General features: G+C 56.5%; 1 protein-coding gene across 2 annotated transcripts in view; it reads right to left on the bottom strand.

Moving 5' to 3' along the window:
* NDUFA10 (NADH:ubiquinone oxidoreductase subunit A10) overlaps positions 1-16,348 on the bottom strand; it is a 51,921-nt gene extending 35,573 nt beyond the window's left edge. The window contains exons 1-6 of one of the 2 annotated variants that reach the window (XM_047084051.1): positions 16,228-16,348; positions 12,426-12,594; positions 11,482-11,697; positions 8,752-8,838; positions 5,944-6,065; positions 4,624-4,703 (exon numbers count right to left, since the gene is read on the bottom strand). In XM_047084051.1, the coding sequence (XP_046940007.1) occupies positions 4,624-4,703; positions 5,944-6,065; positions 8,752-8,838; positions 11,482-11,697; positions 12,426-12,594; positions 16,228-16,302 (749 nt within the window). In that variant the 5' untranslated portion in view covers positions 16,303-16,348. The remainder of the gene's footprint in view (positions 1-4,623; positions 4,704-5,943; positions 6,066-8,751; positions 8,839-11,481; positions 11,698-12,425; positions 12,595-16,227) is intronic. The other variant, XM_047084052.1, reaches the window with a different exon arrangement.
* Between the last annotated feature and the right edge of the window lie 589 nt (positions 16,349-16,937).

Raw genomic sequence — 16,937 nt, 5'->3', positions numbered from 1 at the left:
AGGCCAGCAAGGCCACCCAGACCAGAGGTCCACTGGACGGCCCGTCACCACAGGAATGCCTCACCCCCATCCAGCAAAGGGGACAGCAGGATGTCAAGGACAGACTGCTACTTCCCAAGGATCATCTGCACAGCGTAAACGAGGCCACTCTCTCTTTCGACGTCTACACCACAGCACCCTCCCGCTGACAGAGAGTCCAAGAACGTACGAGATACACTCAAACTGAAATCCACGTGCGACCCTCCACAACGGCACCGAACGTCGCCAACTGCCGGCCACCTTCGACAGGTCACCGGTGTAATGAGCAGAGTTAGTGCAGGGAAGGCGTCTGTATTCGTATCATTACTGTGGACTCACATTCATTCCAAGTGTAAGAAAAAACTCCCCAAGCACTGAAATTGCTGGTAAGCCTGCATGGCGCACTCCAAGACGTCCTCCAATGAGATAAGTGTTTCTTGCTGCAAAGAGGTCACTGCGTTTCCTGTATCGCCACAAAGACGGGTGAAACGGTCAGAAACCATAAGCAGGTTGATAATGACCCCACAGAGCTAGAAACACAACCTCGGTGCACTGGCCGTTGTGGCTGGAGGGAGAGCGGCCCCCAAGCGGAGAACCTGACGCACGCAGCCCCTCCTCAGGGGCCCGCGACCTCTCACCGTCACTACGAGGAGAAAGGCACGCAGAGGGGAGTCCTTTCCCTCGACAAGTCCCACGAGTCAAAATTAAACCAAGTGCGTAGGAGACAGAGGTTGTCACCTCCCCTGGATGAGGAAGGGAGGGCGGCTGGCATGGAAACAACACGGCTCTTCCTCACACGGCGACACGGTCTGGCATCCTTGACCCAGCTGTCACGAGCGTGCGCGGGAGACATCAGGAACACGGTGACACGTACCTTCGACACACGTAACTGAGCCCACCTCTTAAGTCCCCGCTGGCGGCACGCACCGTGTGGGGCGTACACGGTGACAGGGACAGGGTCCCCGCCCGTGCAGAACTGGCGACTCCAGACGGTCAATGGAAAATGGCTCGCAGAGCCGATTTCATAACCTAACATCTCCGTCTTTCGTGTGACTCCACACACCCGACATTTATTCTCCGCGTGTCTACAACGAGCAGTGTCCCGTGCCAAACGCCTCAGTAACAGAGCGACAGATGGCAGAGGATCCTGCCGTCGGGTCATGCCCGCCCCTCGTTCCCACTGGCCTGTGAAGGGAGGCTGAACCAAGAGGGTGGCCGAGATCTCAGAGATTCGGAGACACCCTCAAGGCCTGTGGAGCGAACTCACGTCCGGCGGACCCCCTCAGGCCCCCCCCCCCCGCCCCGGTCTCGGGAACCGCTGTGCCTCCCGTGTCTCCCGTGACGCCAGCGGTCACGGCAACATTTACAAACAGAGCAGCGTAAAGGCCTCCTCACGAGCGTGTGAAGCCAAGCCACGGTGCAAACTCATTTCCGACACGTTTCATAATCGAGGTAAGGAGGACAAAACACAGGCCTTCCAATGATTTTAAGCATAAATGTTCTCAAAGCCAGAAAACGTATTCCTGTGGTGGGTAGCTGTGTCTCCTGGCGAGAGCTGCAACGCTCCCCACGCTTTCATGGTCAACACGTAAGAACACGGTGAAGCGTTGTGTGCCTGCTCGGGAGAGGAGAGCTGACGGGACAGCCAGCCCGGACGGCAGTTGCCCTCAAGTCACATAAACCCACTCTGCTTCAAATACGGACATTCGAGCTAAAAAAAATTTCTCTTAAGCAATTTTGATTTTATTGCTTAATTACTGATACTCTAACAATGTTCTCTTCCAAGGTGAGTCACCGTAAATACATAACATTGAACCAAATGACTTCGAATAAACATGCCCGGGAAACCTAAAATCGTTCCTGTGGGAAAACACCTCCTGAACTCTTGTGGGGAATAAGTTTAGGAATTCCCCGAGCCTGCAGCTTTGCGTTAACAAGGTTTAGGACTAAAGCATCGGAGATTAGGTCAACAGGGCAAAGCACCCCCAGCAGAGGACGAGAACGGAAAGCTGCTTTCACAGGACGGAAGGTCCAGAATAGGTAAACACGTAAACAGGCTACAGACCACGGAGCAGGGTGAAACTGCCCGGAGCTAATTCGCAAAAAAAGTGTCGTGTTGACCCTGAGGTAGCATGCTCTATCTGTCTTATCCCCTAGGCAAGTTTGCTCGGGCAGCCATGATTTTGACCCAGACCCCTAACACCACATAGCTTCGACACACACGAGTTGACAATCGCCGTTTCGTTGTCTCTTTCTGCACGTCCATCACGTTTGCGAGCCTTCTGACCCTAATAAATATGGAGCGAGGACCCTTCCTCAAGACTCGTACCCTCCCGGACATTAGCCTCTCTCGCATTTAATTCTGCGTCCGCTCTCTTGCTGGACAAGAAAGAACTCCAGACTCTGACGCTGTGACAAATTCTAAGTCACGAACGCTTAGATACTTTAGATAACCTACTCGTCGTAGATTGCTTAAAGTTTTACATAAAACTTGTGGTTCCAGTCAAGGTCCAGTGAATTTCTAAGAGAACACCTTGGGAGTCACGTACGTCCCTCGCTGCACTGTGACCTGAGCCTGTGAACACTTAACATAAGGCAGACTGCACAGAAAACCTCACGTACGTGTTCACTGTGACAAATGGCCTCCAACTTAAGCGGGTCCCATAAACCCACATGGCTTGAGCCAGGACAATGCACAGGCCGTATCTGTTCAGAAGACAGGGCACACAGACATCACAGCAGGACCAAGAGGCAGAGCTCGTCCCCCCAGAGCGTGGCTCTCAGTTTCTCATCGGGGCGGCACTGTCCTACCCGAACTTATTAGCAAAGGCCCCGAGGCCCCAGGTCAAGTCCCAAGAACACAGCTCTGCCCACCAGAGCACCTCACCTCAGCGCGGCTGGCTCCCGAGGTCCCTGAGCGCCACGCTGGGGCCTCTCGGTGAGGCGGGAAGCACCCCGACCTGCGTCTCGGAAAGTGGACCGCGGGCAAGGACACCGGGGAGGAGGAGCGGTCGCCGGCGGGCCTGGGACAGCGTTTGCGACGCCGTGTGTAAACTCAGCCAGCTCAGCGCGCTGGCCCGAGACGCATGCGCCGTGTGCCTCGGCGGCTTCCTGCGGCTCCGGGTCCGCGACCGAGATGGGTAAAAACTCACCCTGAGGAACCGTCACGCTAACGCCGGGCGACGACGTGCAGACCCCGTGAGCGATCCACGAGGCCCGCACAGCCCGACGCCGTACGGCCGCCCCGGCCCGGGAGGGTGTGTGCTCTGCTCTGCTCTGCCCCGGGCTCTGGCGCCACCGGAGGGAAGCAGCACCTGCCTGGACCCGGGAGGGGCGCACATGAGCTGTCGAGCGTGGCAAGTGCGGCCCCAGGAGGGGGTCCCAGGACAAAGCAAGTACGGGTAGCCAGACCACGCCGTGGACACTTAGGGGCGGCCGGACACACTTTGTGATCTGGAAGCCCTCAAGGAGACGGTCTTCAAAATAACCACCAAGTGAAAGGAAATCCCCTCCCGACTGCAGCAGGATTCAGGCGTTATGAGCCGAAGTTCTACGGGAAAATCTGCGGGGAACGACTGGGGCCAGGACTGCCGTTCTCAGTTGTTTTGCGGCCGAAGATGTTCCAGAGGCATTTCCGGAACTGACGCGCTGCGGTCCACCGTCTCCCTCTGCCTCTTCACACACCTCCACACGTTGCCCTGGCGCAGGTTTACAAAACCGAGGTGTTTCCGCACCTCTGGTCTTACAAACAGAGCAGCGGGACGGGACGAAGGGGGCCCGCAGCTCAACCCTCTGTACCGCTGCCAGAAAGGGGCCTGTCACAAGACGGCGGCGGCAGTAAGCATCCATGCTCACGCTTAAAAAATTAGTTTTCAACTTAAAAACCAGATTTTTCTTCCAAAGTTACCACAGTTTTTATTCATAAATTTATACTCTGAAATCTTAAAGGCATGAGATTTTTAGGTACCAAGAGGGTTAAGTTTCAGAAAGTTTAAGAAATACTGCTAGGAACCTTCAGTGAAAGAATCAAACAACCTAATTCTGGCGGGACGCGAGGGAGGCCCACGACCACACGAGGATGGGCCACGTGGAGGGGGCGGAAACACATTCGCTTTGCGCCTTCAGGAAAGGAAGAGAACAGGAGAAAAGAGAGACACAGGAGGGTTTGGTGGGATTTCATTTAAAATTCCAAATGACCTTTCAGAAGAACTCTTAGAACCCGTAGGGATTGTTTATCCTCCTGAATTTTCTGTACCAGCAGGGGGCACTGCCGAGCAATCCTGGGTAGACGTGAACGTCCAGCTGCCAGCTCAGGTGTCAGAGGAGTCCTCTGATGCTCACACCCTATCGTGAAACACGGCAAGGGTCTGCTTCCGGCTTCCCGTGATTTCAGAAGTAAAACAAAGAAGGAAGATGGACGAAACAAGCAAGCCAAGAAACAACAAGACCCCACCAGATCAAGCCGGAACGTGTGCTGTCCTGCCTCCTCGCAAACCTCAGCGCACAACGTGCCGCACAACACCCACCGTGGTGAGAGTGAACCCCCCGGGCTGCGGCGCACAGGGAGCCGCGTGTGAAGACGTGTGAATCGCGCGCGTGGCTCACCTCATCTCAGGCAGGAAGGTTTTCTTGTAGGCGTTCTCGATGTCCTGCAGATAGGCCGAGGTGACCTTCATTTCGTGTGGCTAAGCAAAAGAAGAAAAAAACAAGCGTGAAACATTTAGGCGTCTCTTTCTTTTACTTGTGCACGTGTAAAACGTGAAAACAAGCAACAAACGCGGTTTTCTGGGAACAACTTGTGGGTGTCGTAGGGACGACAGAAAAGGGGCCTCGGTATCGGTCAGGATTAACCTGTTTGCCCAGGGAACCCACGGCATGACCTTGCACAGGCCTTCAGACGCGTGCTTCGAACAGGCTCAGAAAGAACACGGTGTGCATGCGTGCACACACACCGGGCCTGGCTTGCCCGCTCCGCTGCGCGCCCAAGACGAGAGGACCAGCCCACCTCTCCCCTACCCCCTCACCCCCCTCTCCGCCACCCACTCCCTCCGTCCTTCTCGCTTCCCCACCGCTCACACACCCAGCCCGCTCCCACTTCTCCACCTCTCACCCCCCTATACCTCCAAGTGTGCTAAGCCAAATTCGGAAACTGACAACTCCAATCACGAGCAGCAAGCTTCAGAATTTAAGACCTCTTCCAGTTCAGCCACGCTGCGGTCAAGTCACATCGCTGTTCCCTGGTTTCTTCGTGGCATTTACCTCCGCCTGATACACTGCCTACGCGTCCCCCTCACACAACTCTACGCTGTCACCACGTGTCAGGAACAAATACCCTAAGTGGGAGCAGTGCTTCCCAAGAACCAGTCCTAAGGGCGGCGATGGTCTTCACGACCTCTGTCCCCCGCATCACGCCCACACGGCCGGCGGGCACCTTCAGTCTGCAGTGTCCAGGCCACCCAACCGAGTCTCGCCCGGCGCCACATGCATGGGCCTCGCTGCTCAGCCGCTGCAGGCTCAGCGGGCAGGAACACAGGGACAGGGCTCAACGGGAGTGAAGCACCGAGAGGTGTTGAAGCGACACTCGGTCTGCCCAGACACCGGGGCACGGAGACCCCGCGAGAGAACAGAAAGGTGCAGGGCACAGGGAAGTGGTCAGGACACTGACCCGGCCTCACAGGGTGCTTTAGGGGACGGGGGACGACAGAGAGATGGGGCCAGGGACCGCGGGGCTCCGGTGGAGAGCAGAGACTGCGCCGGGACCCCCCTCCATCCACCGCACGAGGGCCCACCCTCCGGGGGCTCCGCTGTGGGTGCCGCCCGGCTCCGTGAAGGAAGGTGGCGACTCAGCCAAGTGCCGCGAGCACTGGCACCGCAACAACGAGGACACGCAAAACGAGCGGGGTCTTGAATTTAAGAGCTGGTTACATTTCCTTTCTTCTGAATCCGACTCTGGATCTCCGGAACCGGCACGTCGACGTAGATGACCACGTGGGGAGGCAGGTACTCAGAGGCGGTGACCTTCTTCACCTCGTTGTAGTGCTCCACACCTGCCACACACGAGCGGGACACGTCTGTCACCCACGGGTGTCCACGTCGTGGACGTCTCGTACATACTTTACTTTTCAAAAAACTCAACTGAAAAACATCTGATTACATGTACTCGGGTTCAACCTACTTCAGTAAATTTAATCAGCTACGCAGACCGACCTTCTGAAGCAGATTTAGTAATGAGAAAACAAAGCAGCAAGCAGTGAAGGCTGGGGGAAATCCTCCTGAGGCTGTCGCCGTACCGAGCAAGCCGTACGCACAACAGCCACGCACGGCCGGTGATGCCGAACCCCATCCGCGCCGTTTCCAAGAACACCCTGCACCTGGACGTCCTCTGGCGCACAATGACGCCACCGGAAAGGCAGCCAGAGCACATTCTGGGTCGCTGGAACGAGACCACCACCCTCACCCGCCACAGCAGCAATGTCAAGAAACGACCATCTGCAGATTTTCACATGGTAGAAACTTCCAGAAGCGATCACACGAAGAGCCACAGAAAGACAACTACTTTGCTGTAAAGAAAAGTCCCGGTGACCACTGCAAGCGACGCCTGCTTTGGGGGCGACTCAGGCGGACCTCTGACCCAAGGTCACAAGGGTCTGGGCCGGAGGGACAGGCTACGACGGTGGTGCACTCCAAGTAAGCGACCCAGCCTCACGGGACTGTGGGCACCGTTCTAACACTCGGCCTCATCCCGGCTTCCTGTCTGGTCCTGCCCACCCCCAGGCAAGACGTCCATCCTCCCGCTTCCTCCGCCAAGTGCCCCTCCTTGGGCGTGTTCTGAGGGGACCCTACCCCTGGCTGTGCGTGCGCCGTCCACCCCAAAGGAATCTGTTCTCCCAGCCCAACACAGAACTGACTCTCACGAAAGCCACTGCCCCCCACCCTGGGTCACTTCTCCGCTCCCGTCCCACGAGATCCCACACACTCGGTGACGACCGTGCCCCTGCCACCTCACCGACCCCGTTTGGGTGCAATTCTGCAGCGGGCTTCCCTCCCCAGAGAGCCGGAAGCCAGCCCCAAGGACCCTGGCCTCGGTCCTCACTCCCTCTCCCGACTCTCCCAGGATAAGTGCATCCTCTGTCCGCGTCAATCCCCCAGACCGCGTCTAGGACACACAACCACCTGGCCACCTCAGGGGTCCCCAGCTCACACGCCCGCGTGGGATACCCGCTCCTCGGCCCGCTGCCGTGCCCCGTCCTCTTCACGTGGCAAGAAGCCTGCTGAGCCCAGTTACTGCCCGGCCTCCTCCTCACAAGGCCGATCGCCGGGCCTGCCCCTGCCCCGCCCTGCCCCGCCAGGTCCGTGCCCTGCCCGCTGTGGTGTCGGCGTGCCATCCTGCTCTGACATCCCCACCTCTGGCCTCCTGTCCTTGGATGTCCCCTCACCGAACACGTACTTCAGACGAACGAACGCAATGCAACCACATCCTTCCCACACCCGACACCTTGGGTGGCTCCTCGCCACTTTCAGGAAACAGCCAAGCGCCCCCGCCCGGGCACGAGCCTCCCCTCCTCCCGCCCTACCTGCCTCTCCTGGGCCGTCCTCCGCCCGCGCTGGCCTCCCTGCCACGCTGCACCTCGCTCACCCACTGCCCTGCTGCCAGCCTGCTCCGGGCTCACCCAGGACGCCGTCCCGGACCGCACCCCGTCTCCCAGCCAGAGTTCTGGGCGCTTCCACGGGGTCACAGAGTAACGGCGTCCACGTTGCTTCAATGCCGGCCCCGCCCTGGCCAGGACAGCAGGAGCTTCCCCGTCTCCTCGCCCCAGATCCCCGACGCCTAAAACGAAGCCCGGCACGCAGCCCACGTCCCAGAAAGGCTGTCTGACTGCAGCTGCTGCTCGGATAGCCTGTGAGGTCCATGGCCAGAAGCAAGGGCGCCGCGGCCCCTCCCGCGAGCACGGGCGGGCACCCCAACCACCGGGCGCCTCCATCCCAGGCCGTCTCCTGGCCTGCTTCGCTCTCCACAGTCACTCACCGAGCGCTCTCGCTCTGCCCTCCAGGCGTGAGCCACCACCGCTCCAGCCAGCCACGGCCGCAGGCAGACGGCACAGGCTCTCCCGGCCCCGCCCTGGCGCACTCCTACTCACACGTCCTGCCCACCCTGACGTGGTTCCATAACCGCCCAGTCAGGCCACCTTGAACCAAGAGGCCTTCACTCCTGTCCGTCTGCCACCGTCAGACCTTCCCCAACACCCGACTGGGGCTACCGTCCCTGGACGCGGCAGACCAGCACCACATCAGACAGAGAGAGGGAAAGGATGATGGTGTCGCCGGCATGCAGGTGCAGCCACAAGAAAAAGAAGGCATCCCGATCATGTACAAGATAATCACTAAAAAACTGGCCGGTTCAGGGAAATTAAACCACAGATCAGAGAAAGTGGCTGCGGTATCCTGCAAGACCGAAGAGGGTCGGGGCAGCTCAGGAAGGTTGGGTGGAATCCGGGAGCTGAGCTGTTCAAGCATCCAGAACGCTTCCCTGCTTCCACTGGAGATGGGAATTTAGGAGGAAAAGAGGGTGCAAGGAACCCGCTTTCTTCCTGTGGAAATTTAACAAGTACTAGCTTCTATCCGTCTGCCTAACAGACGTGCACGGAAAGAGTGGGGACCGCGTGGGGAGTCTACCAGAGCCTTCGCGAAGCTACACAGCGTGTCCAGGAAGGCCTGAGCGCAACGCCGACTCACACTGCTTCCGGATGAATCCTTGGTTATACATCGCGTCCAAGAAAACAAAGTCGCTGAAGATGGAACGTTCCAATACGACACCTTGTCCTGGTTAAAAACAGGGAAACAAAATTCAAAGTTCAGACAGGTAAAAAACCCAAGGCCCCGGAAACGAGTAATTTCACTTTACAAAGAGACAAGTTCTCTACCATACCGTTCAAACACACGTATGTGTGCTCGTAAGCGAGACACTGTTTTCAAGAACTAGAACGTTTCTGGTTCGGGCAACGTAACATTCATCTCATTCCGCCGGCTGCAGCAGAAACGCCCAGTTACGAGGAAGGTGCTTCACAGCTTCCGTAGCTTTCCCACCCCACCTGCTCAGTGCAATCCCAACACACCCCGACGGCTCTGCCAGACCCCAGCGGCACCCACCACTCTCCCCCCCCTCCCCCCGTGCCCAGTTCATCAGCAAACCACCGGCGTCCTCCCAAGCACATCCAGAACCTGACCTTTCCACCACAGCTGCCTCCCTGCAGCCAGGCCTCCTCACTGCTGGCAAGGTTCCCGCCCCCGCCACCAAGTAGGCCCTGCCTCCGTGCTCGCTCCCGGCTGCTCTCACAGCAACACAGGGGCATTTGCAGAACTCAAGCCAGACTGCGTTACTCCTCTGCTCAAATCTGCTAGTGGCTTCCTCTCTCCTCCAGAGGAAAACCCATCTTGCCCAGCCAACTTCTCTGACCTCATCCCGTCCACTTCCGGCCTCACTCACTGCACTCCTGTCACAGGGGCCTCCTGTGACTACAGCCACTCCGAGCACCGGTCCCCCCGGGCTCAGCCCTGCTGTGCCAGGATAGAGGCCTTCCCCAACCTTCCCACCTGCAAGCAGGGCCCCGGCCCCACGGCAACCCCTCCTCAGCTTCTCACGACCTGACGTGGCACTGAACTCCCCCACATTTACTGTTCATCTCCCCAGGAAAACATAAGCTCCGGGAGGGTGCGGGCTTCACTTTCTGAACCCCAGCTCCTAGAATGCACCTCACGCAACGGGCACTCGCAAAACACTTAACGGTTAGTACAACACAGAGAGAGACGAGTAAGTTTTTGTTTAAAGTGATTCTTCTTCGGGGCGCCTGGGTGGCGCAGTCGGTTAAGCGTCCGACTTCAGCCAGGTCACGATCTCGCGGTCCGTGGGTTCGAGCCCCGCGTCAGGCTCTGGGCTGATGGCTCGGAGCCTGGAGCCTGTTTCCGATTCTGTGTCTCCCTCTCTCTCTGCCCCTCCCCCGTTCATGCTCTGTCTCTCTCTGTCCCAAAAATAAATAAACGTTGAAAAAAAAAAAATTAAAAAAAAAAAAAATAAAGTCTATATTCTTAAAAAAAAAAAAAAAAAAAAAAAGTGATTTTTCTTCACTTTAAGAAAGAGAGAGTCCCAAGAGGTGAAGTATGCTTCAGAAAGAATCTGGAATGAGCCAAGTGTCAGCATTAATCCCAAGCCACCAACCAGTTCCCGTGAGCCAGGTCCTGGTACAGAACATCACGAAGTGACCGCATCTTTTCTTAGAAGCAGCACCAACGAAAATCAGGGCTTCCGTTCATAGAAGGAAAAGTACCACTAAGGACGTTCTGAACACCCAAGACAAAAACTAGACTCCTCTGTAACCGTTTTGGTCAAGAGTGAATCCTGCACCTCCTGGCCTGTGTCGTATACGTGGAACCCTCCTGGCAGTGGTTCCCAAATGCCGCTTTGCAAACCAGTTCCGTCAGTCACCTGGGGTCCCCGTCAAACATGCTGTACCTCCTCATCCTCACACCCCACGAAGCACACCCTCCAGGCGGCAGCTGAGCGGTCTGTAAATGGCTCACCAGGTAACTGGCGACCGGGCGTGGCCATCACTGCCGTAAGGGGCGGACACAAGGCTCTTACAACCTGCACCCCCTCCTCTCACGTGCACACACGTCATCTCCACCTGCGAACTCAGCACCGCCAAGGCTTGGGAGCTATGCCCAAGCACCCCGGCGTCTGTTACCGATTCTTAGGGCACGCTGGGGTAGGGGCCGGGCGTCACCCACGCTGCTGGTGCCCAGGATAACGCAGTCCCTCCTGGACTGGACCCTGCTCTGTGCTAACTTTATGTCCTGAGCCCTGCTGCTGGTCTCCCAGACTCCAAACGGTACCCGCCCCAACACACAGTCCTCGTCCATCTCTTGCCGGCTTCCAGTGACTTCCAGAAACACACCCCTTTTCCAATTGTCCGGGCCCCTGGGGCCTTGCGTGTTCTGCCTCCACCACCGCCGCACTTCCTCCAGGTTTAGCTGCTCCCCAGTGGACTGATAGCGGATCCCAGCCCATCTCCGGGCCCTAGGGACGAGCTTACTTTGTGTGTCACATCTCTGTGTGACTCACAGCTCCGTGTGCAGGCGTCTGACTCCACTTCCTCACCGCCCTTTGGAGGCTCTCTCTTTCTTCCACGGCTTTGATACATTTCACTGCCATGCCTACACCGGCGGCACAGAAATTCCACACAATCCATACCCCTCGCTCCAGCACGCAAAAATGAAACACGATTTGGGGACTTTCATTCCGAAGCAATAGCAGCGTGGGTCTCGGGGAATTTATGATCCTGTTAAAAAGACAGAACCTGCCCCCACAAACGCCCTTAAAGAAAAGCTCTGCTTCGTGGCAGTCTACAATGGCGATTCCAGAAGGGGTTCACGTGCAGGACACGCCCGAGCGCCACCCAGACACCGTACCCGTGCTCAGCAAGTGCTCCAGGGCGTCCGCGTACTGCAGGAGGCGGCTGGCGTACAGCCAGGACTGCAGGCGGTAGCTGTTGCCGTCGTTACTTCTCGGGTCCTCGTAAAACTTCTCCACGCTGCAGCTGCCGCTAAGCTCCACGTCCAGGGGCCTCCCGTCTCCCGTCGCGCCGTCCGCATAGTGGATCCCGGCTTCGGGGAAGTGCTTCAAGCCTGAGAAGAAGCAATGTGATGCGAACACCTCCCCCGCCATCGGCGGGCAGCAGGGACTCACAGAAAGCAAGCCCCATCCGAATACAGGGCGGAGGCCGGTGGCACAGGACCCAGGGCAAGTTACCCTCACGCCTGCGTCCAGACAGGACACTAAAGACGACGTGTCCAGAGCACTCGTGGAAGACAAGCATGTCAGCGAAAGGGCCGGCCTACAGTGTGTCCCTGGTACCCTCGCGGGAGTTCCTCCCGAAAAGGAGAGCAGCCCACGACCGCGGGGAGCCCCCAACGTGCGACTGGGCACCAGCCCGTCAGCTACCACGGGAAGTACGACGGCATCTTCACCGGGAGTCAGGACATGTGGTTCGGGTCCCGGCTCTGCACTCACCAGCTGCGCGACAGCGGCCCCCTCCGGAGCTCACCCGTCTGCAAGCGACAGCAGTGATCAGGGCCCCACCCCGGAGGACCGTCACAGAGCTCAGGTGAGACCGCTCACGTGAACGTGCTCTGCTGACATTATCAAGAAAAAGTTCCAACGCAAACTGACAGCCAGTATGGATTTAAAAATGTTTCCAAATCCGAAAGATTAAAAATAGATTTTAGTGTATTTTAAAAATGTAAAATACCTACCTCGGGCCCAATTCCACCCAGTCTATACGAAAGGAAAATCAAACTCAAACAAGCAACGATGCACCTGAGAGAAAGGAACTCCACGTGACATACATCCGTACCTAGTTTCTCTGCTATTTGTTTTGCAAGCTCGCCTTTTCCAGAACATATATTGCCGTCTACAGTTATCACTTTGCTGTATTCTGTGAATTTTTTGGTTGTTCTTTCGCCGAGTATGTATGCCAAAGGGCCATACTGTAGCCTGCACTGGGCGCCTGTATGAATTCCTTCCTGGAAAACACAACAGCATGACGTGAGTGAGCATTCCACTTCCCACAGGCACCAGCAGCTATTAGGTAAAAATGCCAAGAAGACCTCTGGTGATAAAAATACCAACATCTATCCGACTTTGGCTCAGGTCATGACCTCACAGTTCCTGAGTTCAAGCCCCATGTTGGGCTCTGTGCTGACAGCTCAGAGCCTGGAGCCTGCTTCGGATTCTGTGTCTCCCTCTCTCTCTCAAAAATAAACAAACGTTAAAAAAAAAAGAAAAACAACCCAACATCTAGGGGCACCTGGGTGGCTCAGTAAGTTAAGTATCCAGCTCTTGGTTTCGACTCAGGTCATGATCTCATGGTCTGTGGGATGGAACTGTCTCAAAGCTCTGCACGGACACTGCAGAGCCTGCTTGGGATTCTCTCTCTCCCTTAGCTCTCTGCCCCTCCCCCCGCTCATGCACGCTCTCTCAAAATAAATAAACTTGAAAAAAAGCCAACATCTACATTTTTATTACCTAGTTATTTAATTACCGGTCTCCCTGCCCCACCCCCCAGCCTAAGTTCATAAGTACAGGGGGGTTGTTGGTTTTGTTCACTGTTAAATCCTCAGGGCCTGGAACAGGGCCTGAAACAGAATATGCTTACCATGTTCAATATAAGTTGGACGGACGGATGGATGGATGGATGGATGGAAGGAAAGAAGGAAGGAAGGAAGGAAGAAAGGCAGGGAGGAGGAGGCGAAGGGAAGACAGGAGTAAGGGAACAGAGCATTTTTCTAGTCCAGATTCCTGTCCTGAGCTCTGGACCTGGTTACCTGCCTTTAAACAGCTCCATCCAGAAGTCCTGAAGGTATCTGACAACTAACAGGCTTAAAACTGAAATTTAACATCCGTACCCTAACCCCCAAATCTGCTTTCCTTCCCAAGTTCCCTATCCGCTATCCACCAAGCAAAACCAAGCAAACACAGGATCACCTTGGCTATCCTCCTCCTCCTTCCAACCCTACAGGCACTCACAAAATCCTATTGAACTTAACTCTTAAACCTCTCAGGAGTGAACTGTCCTGCCTCTGTCCCCACTGCACTGACTGTGCAGACATCCTCACATCTCTCACCTACAGCGCAACATCTCGTCTCCTGTCTCCAACACACCCGTTCTCTGCTCAAAAGCCACATGATCTACTCTCCACAGCACACAACACATGCTCACAGAAAGTAACACAATCAAAAGGCAAGCAACTAAGAAAATCCTTAGTGTATATAAAAGTTGTATAGATCAATAAGGAATAGTGACAGAATAAGGAAGAATAGGAACTCACAGCTTATTTTCAAAGTATTAAAAATAGCCAAAACTGTATGAAAAAATGTTCACTTAGTCATTCATTCAACAAGTATTTACCAGGAGCCCACACGATGCAGTGTGCTTTTTCTAGACAACTGGGGATGTGGATATGAGCAAAAGGGTTCCACAGGACAACAAAACAGAGAAGAAGTTACAGCTGACCCTTGAACAGTACAGGAATTTGTGGTGCCGACACCCCCCCCCATGCAGTTGAAAATCCACGTACAACTTCTGACTCCCTAAAAACTTGACTATTAATAGCCTACTGTTGACTAGAAGCCTTACCGGTAACACAAAAAGTTGATGAATACACACTTTGTACATGTATCATACACCGTATTCTTAAATTAAGCAAGCTAGAAAAGAAATTACCAAGAAAATCATAAGGAAAAGAAACTACATTCACAACACTGTACTTACAAAAAAAAAAATCGCAAATAAGCGGACCCACACGGTTCAGACCTGTGTTGTTCAGGACTCAACTGTCAACAGCATATGAAGTGCTGTGGAGGGCAGCATGGCACATGGGCCGGGCTGTGTGTTACAACAGGTGGCTACGGAGACTCTGAAGAAAGAGTAACATTTGAGCAAAGACTGGAAGGTGCTGAGGGAACTGGCCAAGTGGACATGTGGAAGAGGGTCTTTCAGGCAGAAGAAACTGTTCGCACAAATGTCCGGAGGCCAGAGTGCTGCAAGCCAGCAGGGCCAGGCTCACCTATGCCAAGTGGACCAGGCAAAAGCAGAGGAGATGATAAGGAGATGTTGATCATATTGTACCTTGAACCCTAGACATTAATCACCCCCTCCTCCAGGCTACGTATGAGCCATGCGCAAACTGTTTCCATTTGCGTCCACAACTTGAACATAGCACCGATGTGGCACAAGCAGGTGCACGGTAATGTCTGGTCAAGCAATCAGCCATTTCCCGACTTCAAAATCTTTTTTTTTTTTTAATGTTTATTTATTTTTGAGACAGAGAGAGACAGAGCATGAACAGGGGAGGGGGAGAGAGAGAGGGAGACACAGAATCTGAAACAGGCTCCAGGCTCTGAGCTGTCAGCACAGAACCCGACGCGGGGCTTGAACTCACGGACGGTGAGATCATGACCTGAGCCGAATCGGACGCTTAACCGATCAAGCCACCCAGGCGCCCCCTGACTTCAAAATCTTTAGGAAGTGCTTTTTTACAGAGTTACAGTAGTACTCTACAATTTCCCATCCTCAGTCCCGTTTACTGCTCTCTAGAATCATATGGAATAACTGATCTTTCATGACACATTTCCCATTCCTTTGCGTATTCAAGTAACAAGGTGTGTACCCTTTTCATCTTACTCATTTTTCTCCCACTTACTGAAGTTCATCTATATCCGCTGTAGAAAGTACCAGGAAGTGAACGGTTATGGGGCAGGGGGAGGGGGGGAGCAATCTGTCTAGTGCATGTACTGCAGCAAAATAGCAAAATATCACCTCCTTTATTCTGGGTCCCTCACTTCCACTATCACAATTCCCAGGACACCAGATATTAAAAAGATAACCACTTTTCTTTGGCAGCCTGAGTTATCGCCTAAAAACACGTATATGACTTTGATAAGACAGTTGCACTGATCTATCTAAAATCCTCTCATCAAAATCTTTAGGAAGGAGGTCAAGCAAGTCCCTTTACAATTTGACACCAATGTAGTTCCAGCCCTTAGCAAGCAAAGACGCTACTCTGCGACCACAGTTACAAAAGAAAGTTCCCTAAGGTTGCCGGCCTCGGTTCTTTTGCTTCCTTGGTTCTCTCTGCGTCAACGTCATCCCACTGTTCTCAGCCATAGGAAGTCCTAATCCCTTCAGATCTAACCGAACGCCTTCTCTTCGCTTTCTGCTCCACAGTCACATCCCCGCGGCGCCCAGCAAGGGCTGGGCCCCAACTGGGCTTCACCGAGCAGCGGTGGATGCCGCTTACTTAGTGGATGAGGAGCGCGGGCCCCGGGCTCTCCTAGGCTCGGCCGCACCTGCTCGTGCGCCCGTCGTCCGGCCGCACCGGGGCACCTGCAGGCTGGCCTCCCACGCCACGGCGGCCCGGCGGCCGAGTCACCTCCGCTCCCCTCCAAGCCTTGTGCTTGGAGCTCAGGTGACACGGCCTGGAGAAGCTCCCGGCCCCCAGCAAACCTGCCCGCGACTCAGGACCGAATACTCCGGGGGCCGCGGGTGTCCCCCCGCGAGTGACCCCGGCAGCCGCGGCCCCGAGGCGCGGGGAGGTGAGGGAGTCGGCGCCGGAGGACAGGCCGGCACCTCCCCCCGCCCGCCGCTTGCCGCTCACCACGCGCTGGACGACCGCCGCCAGGCCCCGCGCCGCCGCCGACGCGGGGAGCCCCCTCAGCAGCCTCAAGGCCATGGCTCCGCGGTCCGCACCGGCTCAAGGACCCGAGGGGACGCGGTCGCGGCGGGGTCCTCTTCCGCGGCCGGCGCGCCGCCGTGACGTCACGGCCGGGGTGCCCGCGCGACGCCTGTCAGGAGCGTCCGGGCGCGAGGCGCAGGCGCAGGCGCAGGGCGACGGGTGTGGGCTCCTCCCGCTGGACGGCCGCCCCGGCTGGGCTCCCCCTGCGCCTGCGCCTCGCTCGGCCTTCGCAGGGTCCGGCCGCCCGACCTGGGCCTGCGGCTGCGACAGAGACGCTGAAGAGCGTCGGCGGGACTCCGCCGGGGTCCCGAGGCCGCCCCGGCGCTGGCAGATGCTGCGCCCGGGACTCCCCCCTCCCGCCCGCGGCCCCGAGGTCGGCCCCGGGCGGACCTGCAAATCACCTGGGTCTCCCCCGCCCCCCCCCCCCCCCCCCACGGAGCCGGAAGCCAGTCCGAGGCCGGGAAGGTGGCCCGGGACTGGGGCGGGGCAGGGAGAGGGGATGCGGGGGACCTGGCCGCCCCAGGGCCCTTTCCGGCGTCCTCGTCCTCCAGGCCGGGCCCCGAGGGACCCCGGGTCCGGCAGGGCGTGCGGCACCTCGGACGACACTGGAACACGCGCGCGCTGTGGGTGCT

This window comes from Lynx rufus, unplaced genomic scaffold (assembly GCF_022079265.1).
Source record: "Lynx rufus isolate CCGP_SWC_20201006 ecotype Redwood Valley unplaced genomic scaffold, mLynRuf1.p SCAF_2, whole genome shotgun sequence".
Classification (NCBI taxonomy): domain Eukaryota; kingdom Metazoa; phylum Chordata; class Mammalia; order Carnivora; family Felidae; genus Lynx; species Lynx rufus.
The sequence above is the reverse complement of the archived record's forward strand: the minus strand, read 5'-3'. Positions and strand labels throughout refer to the sequence as shown.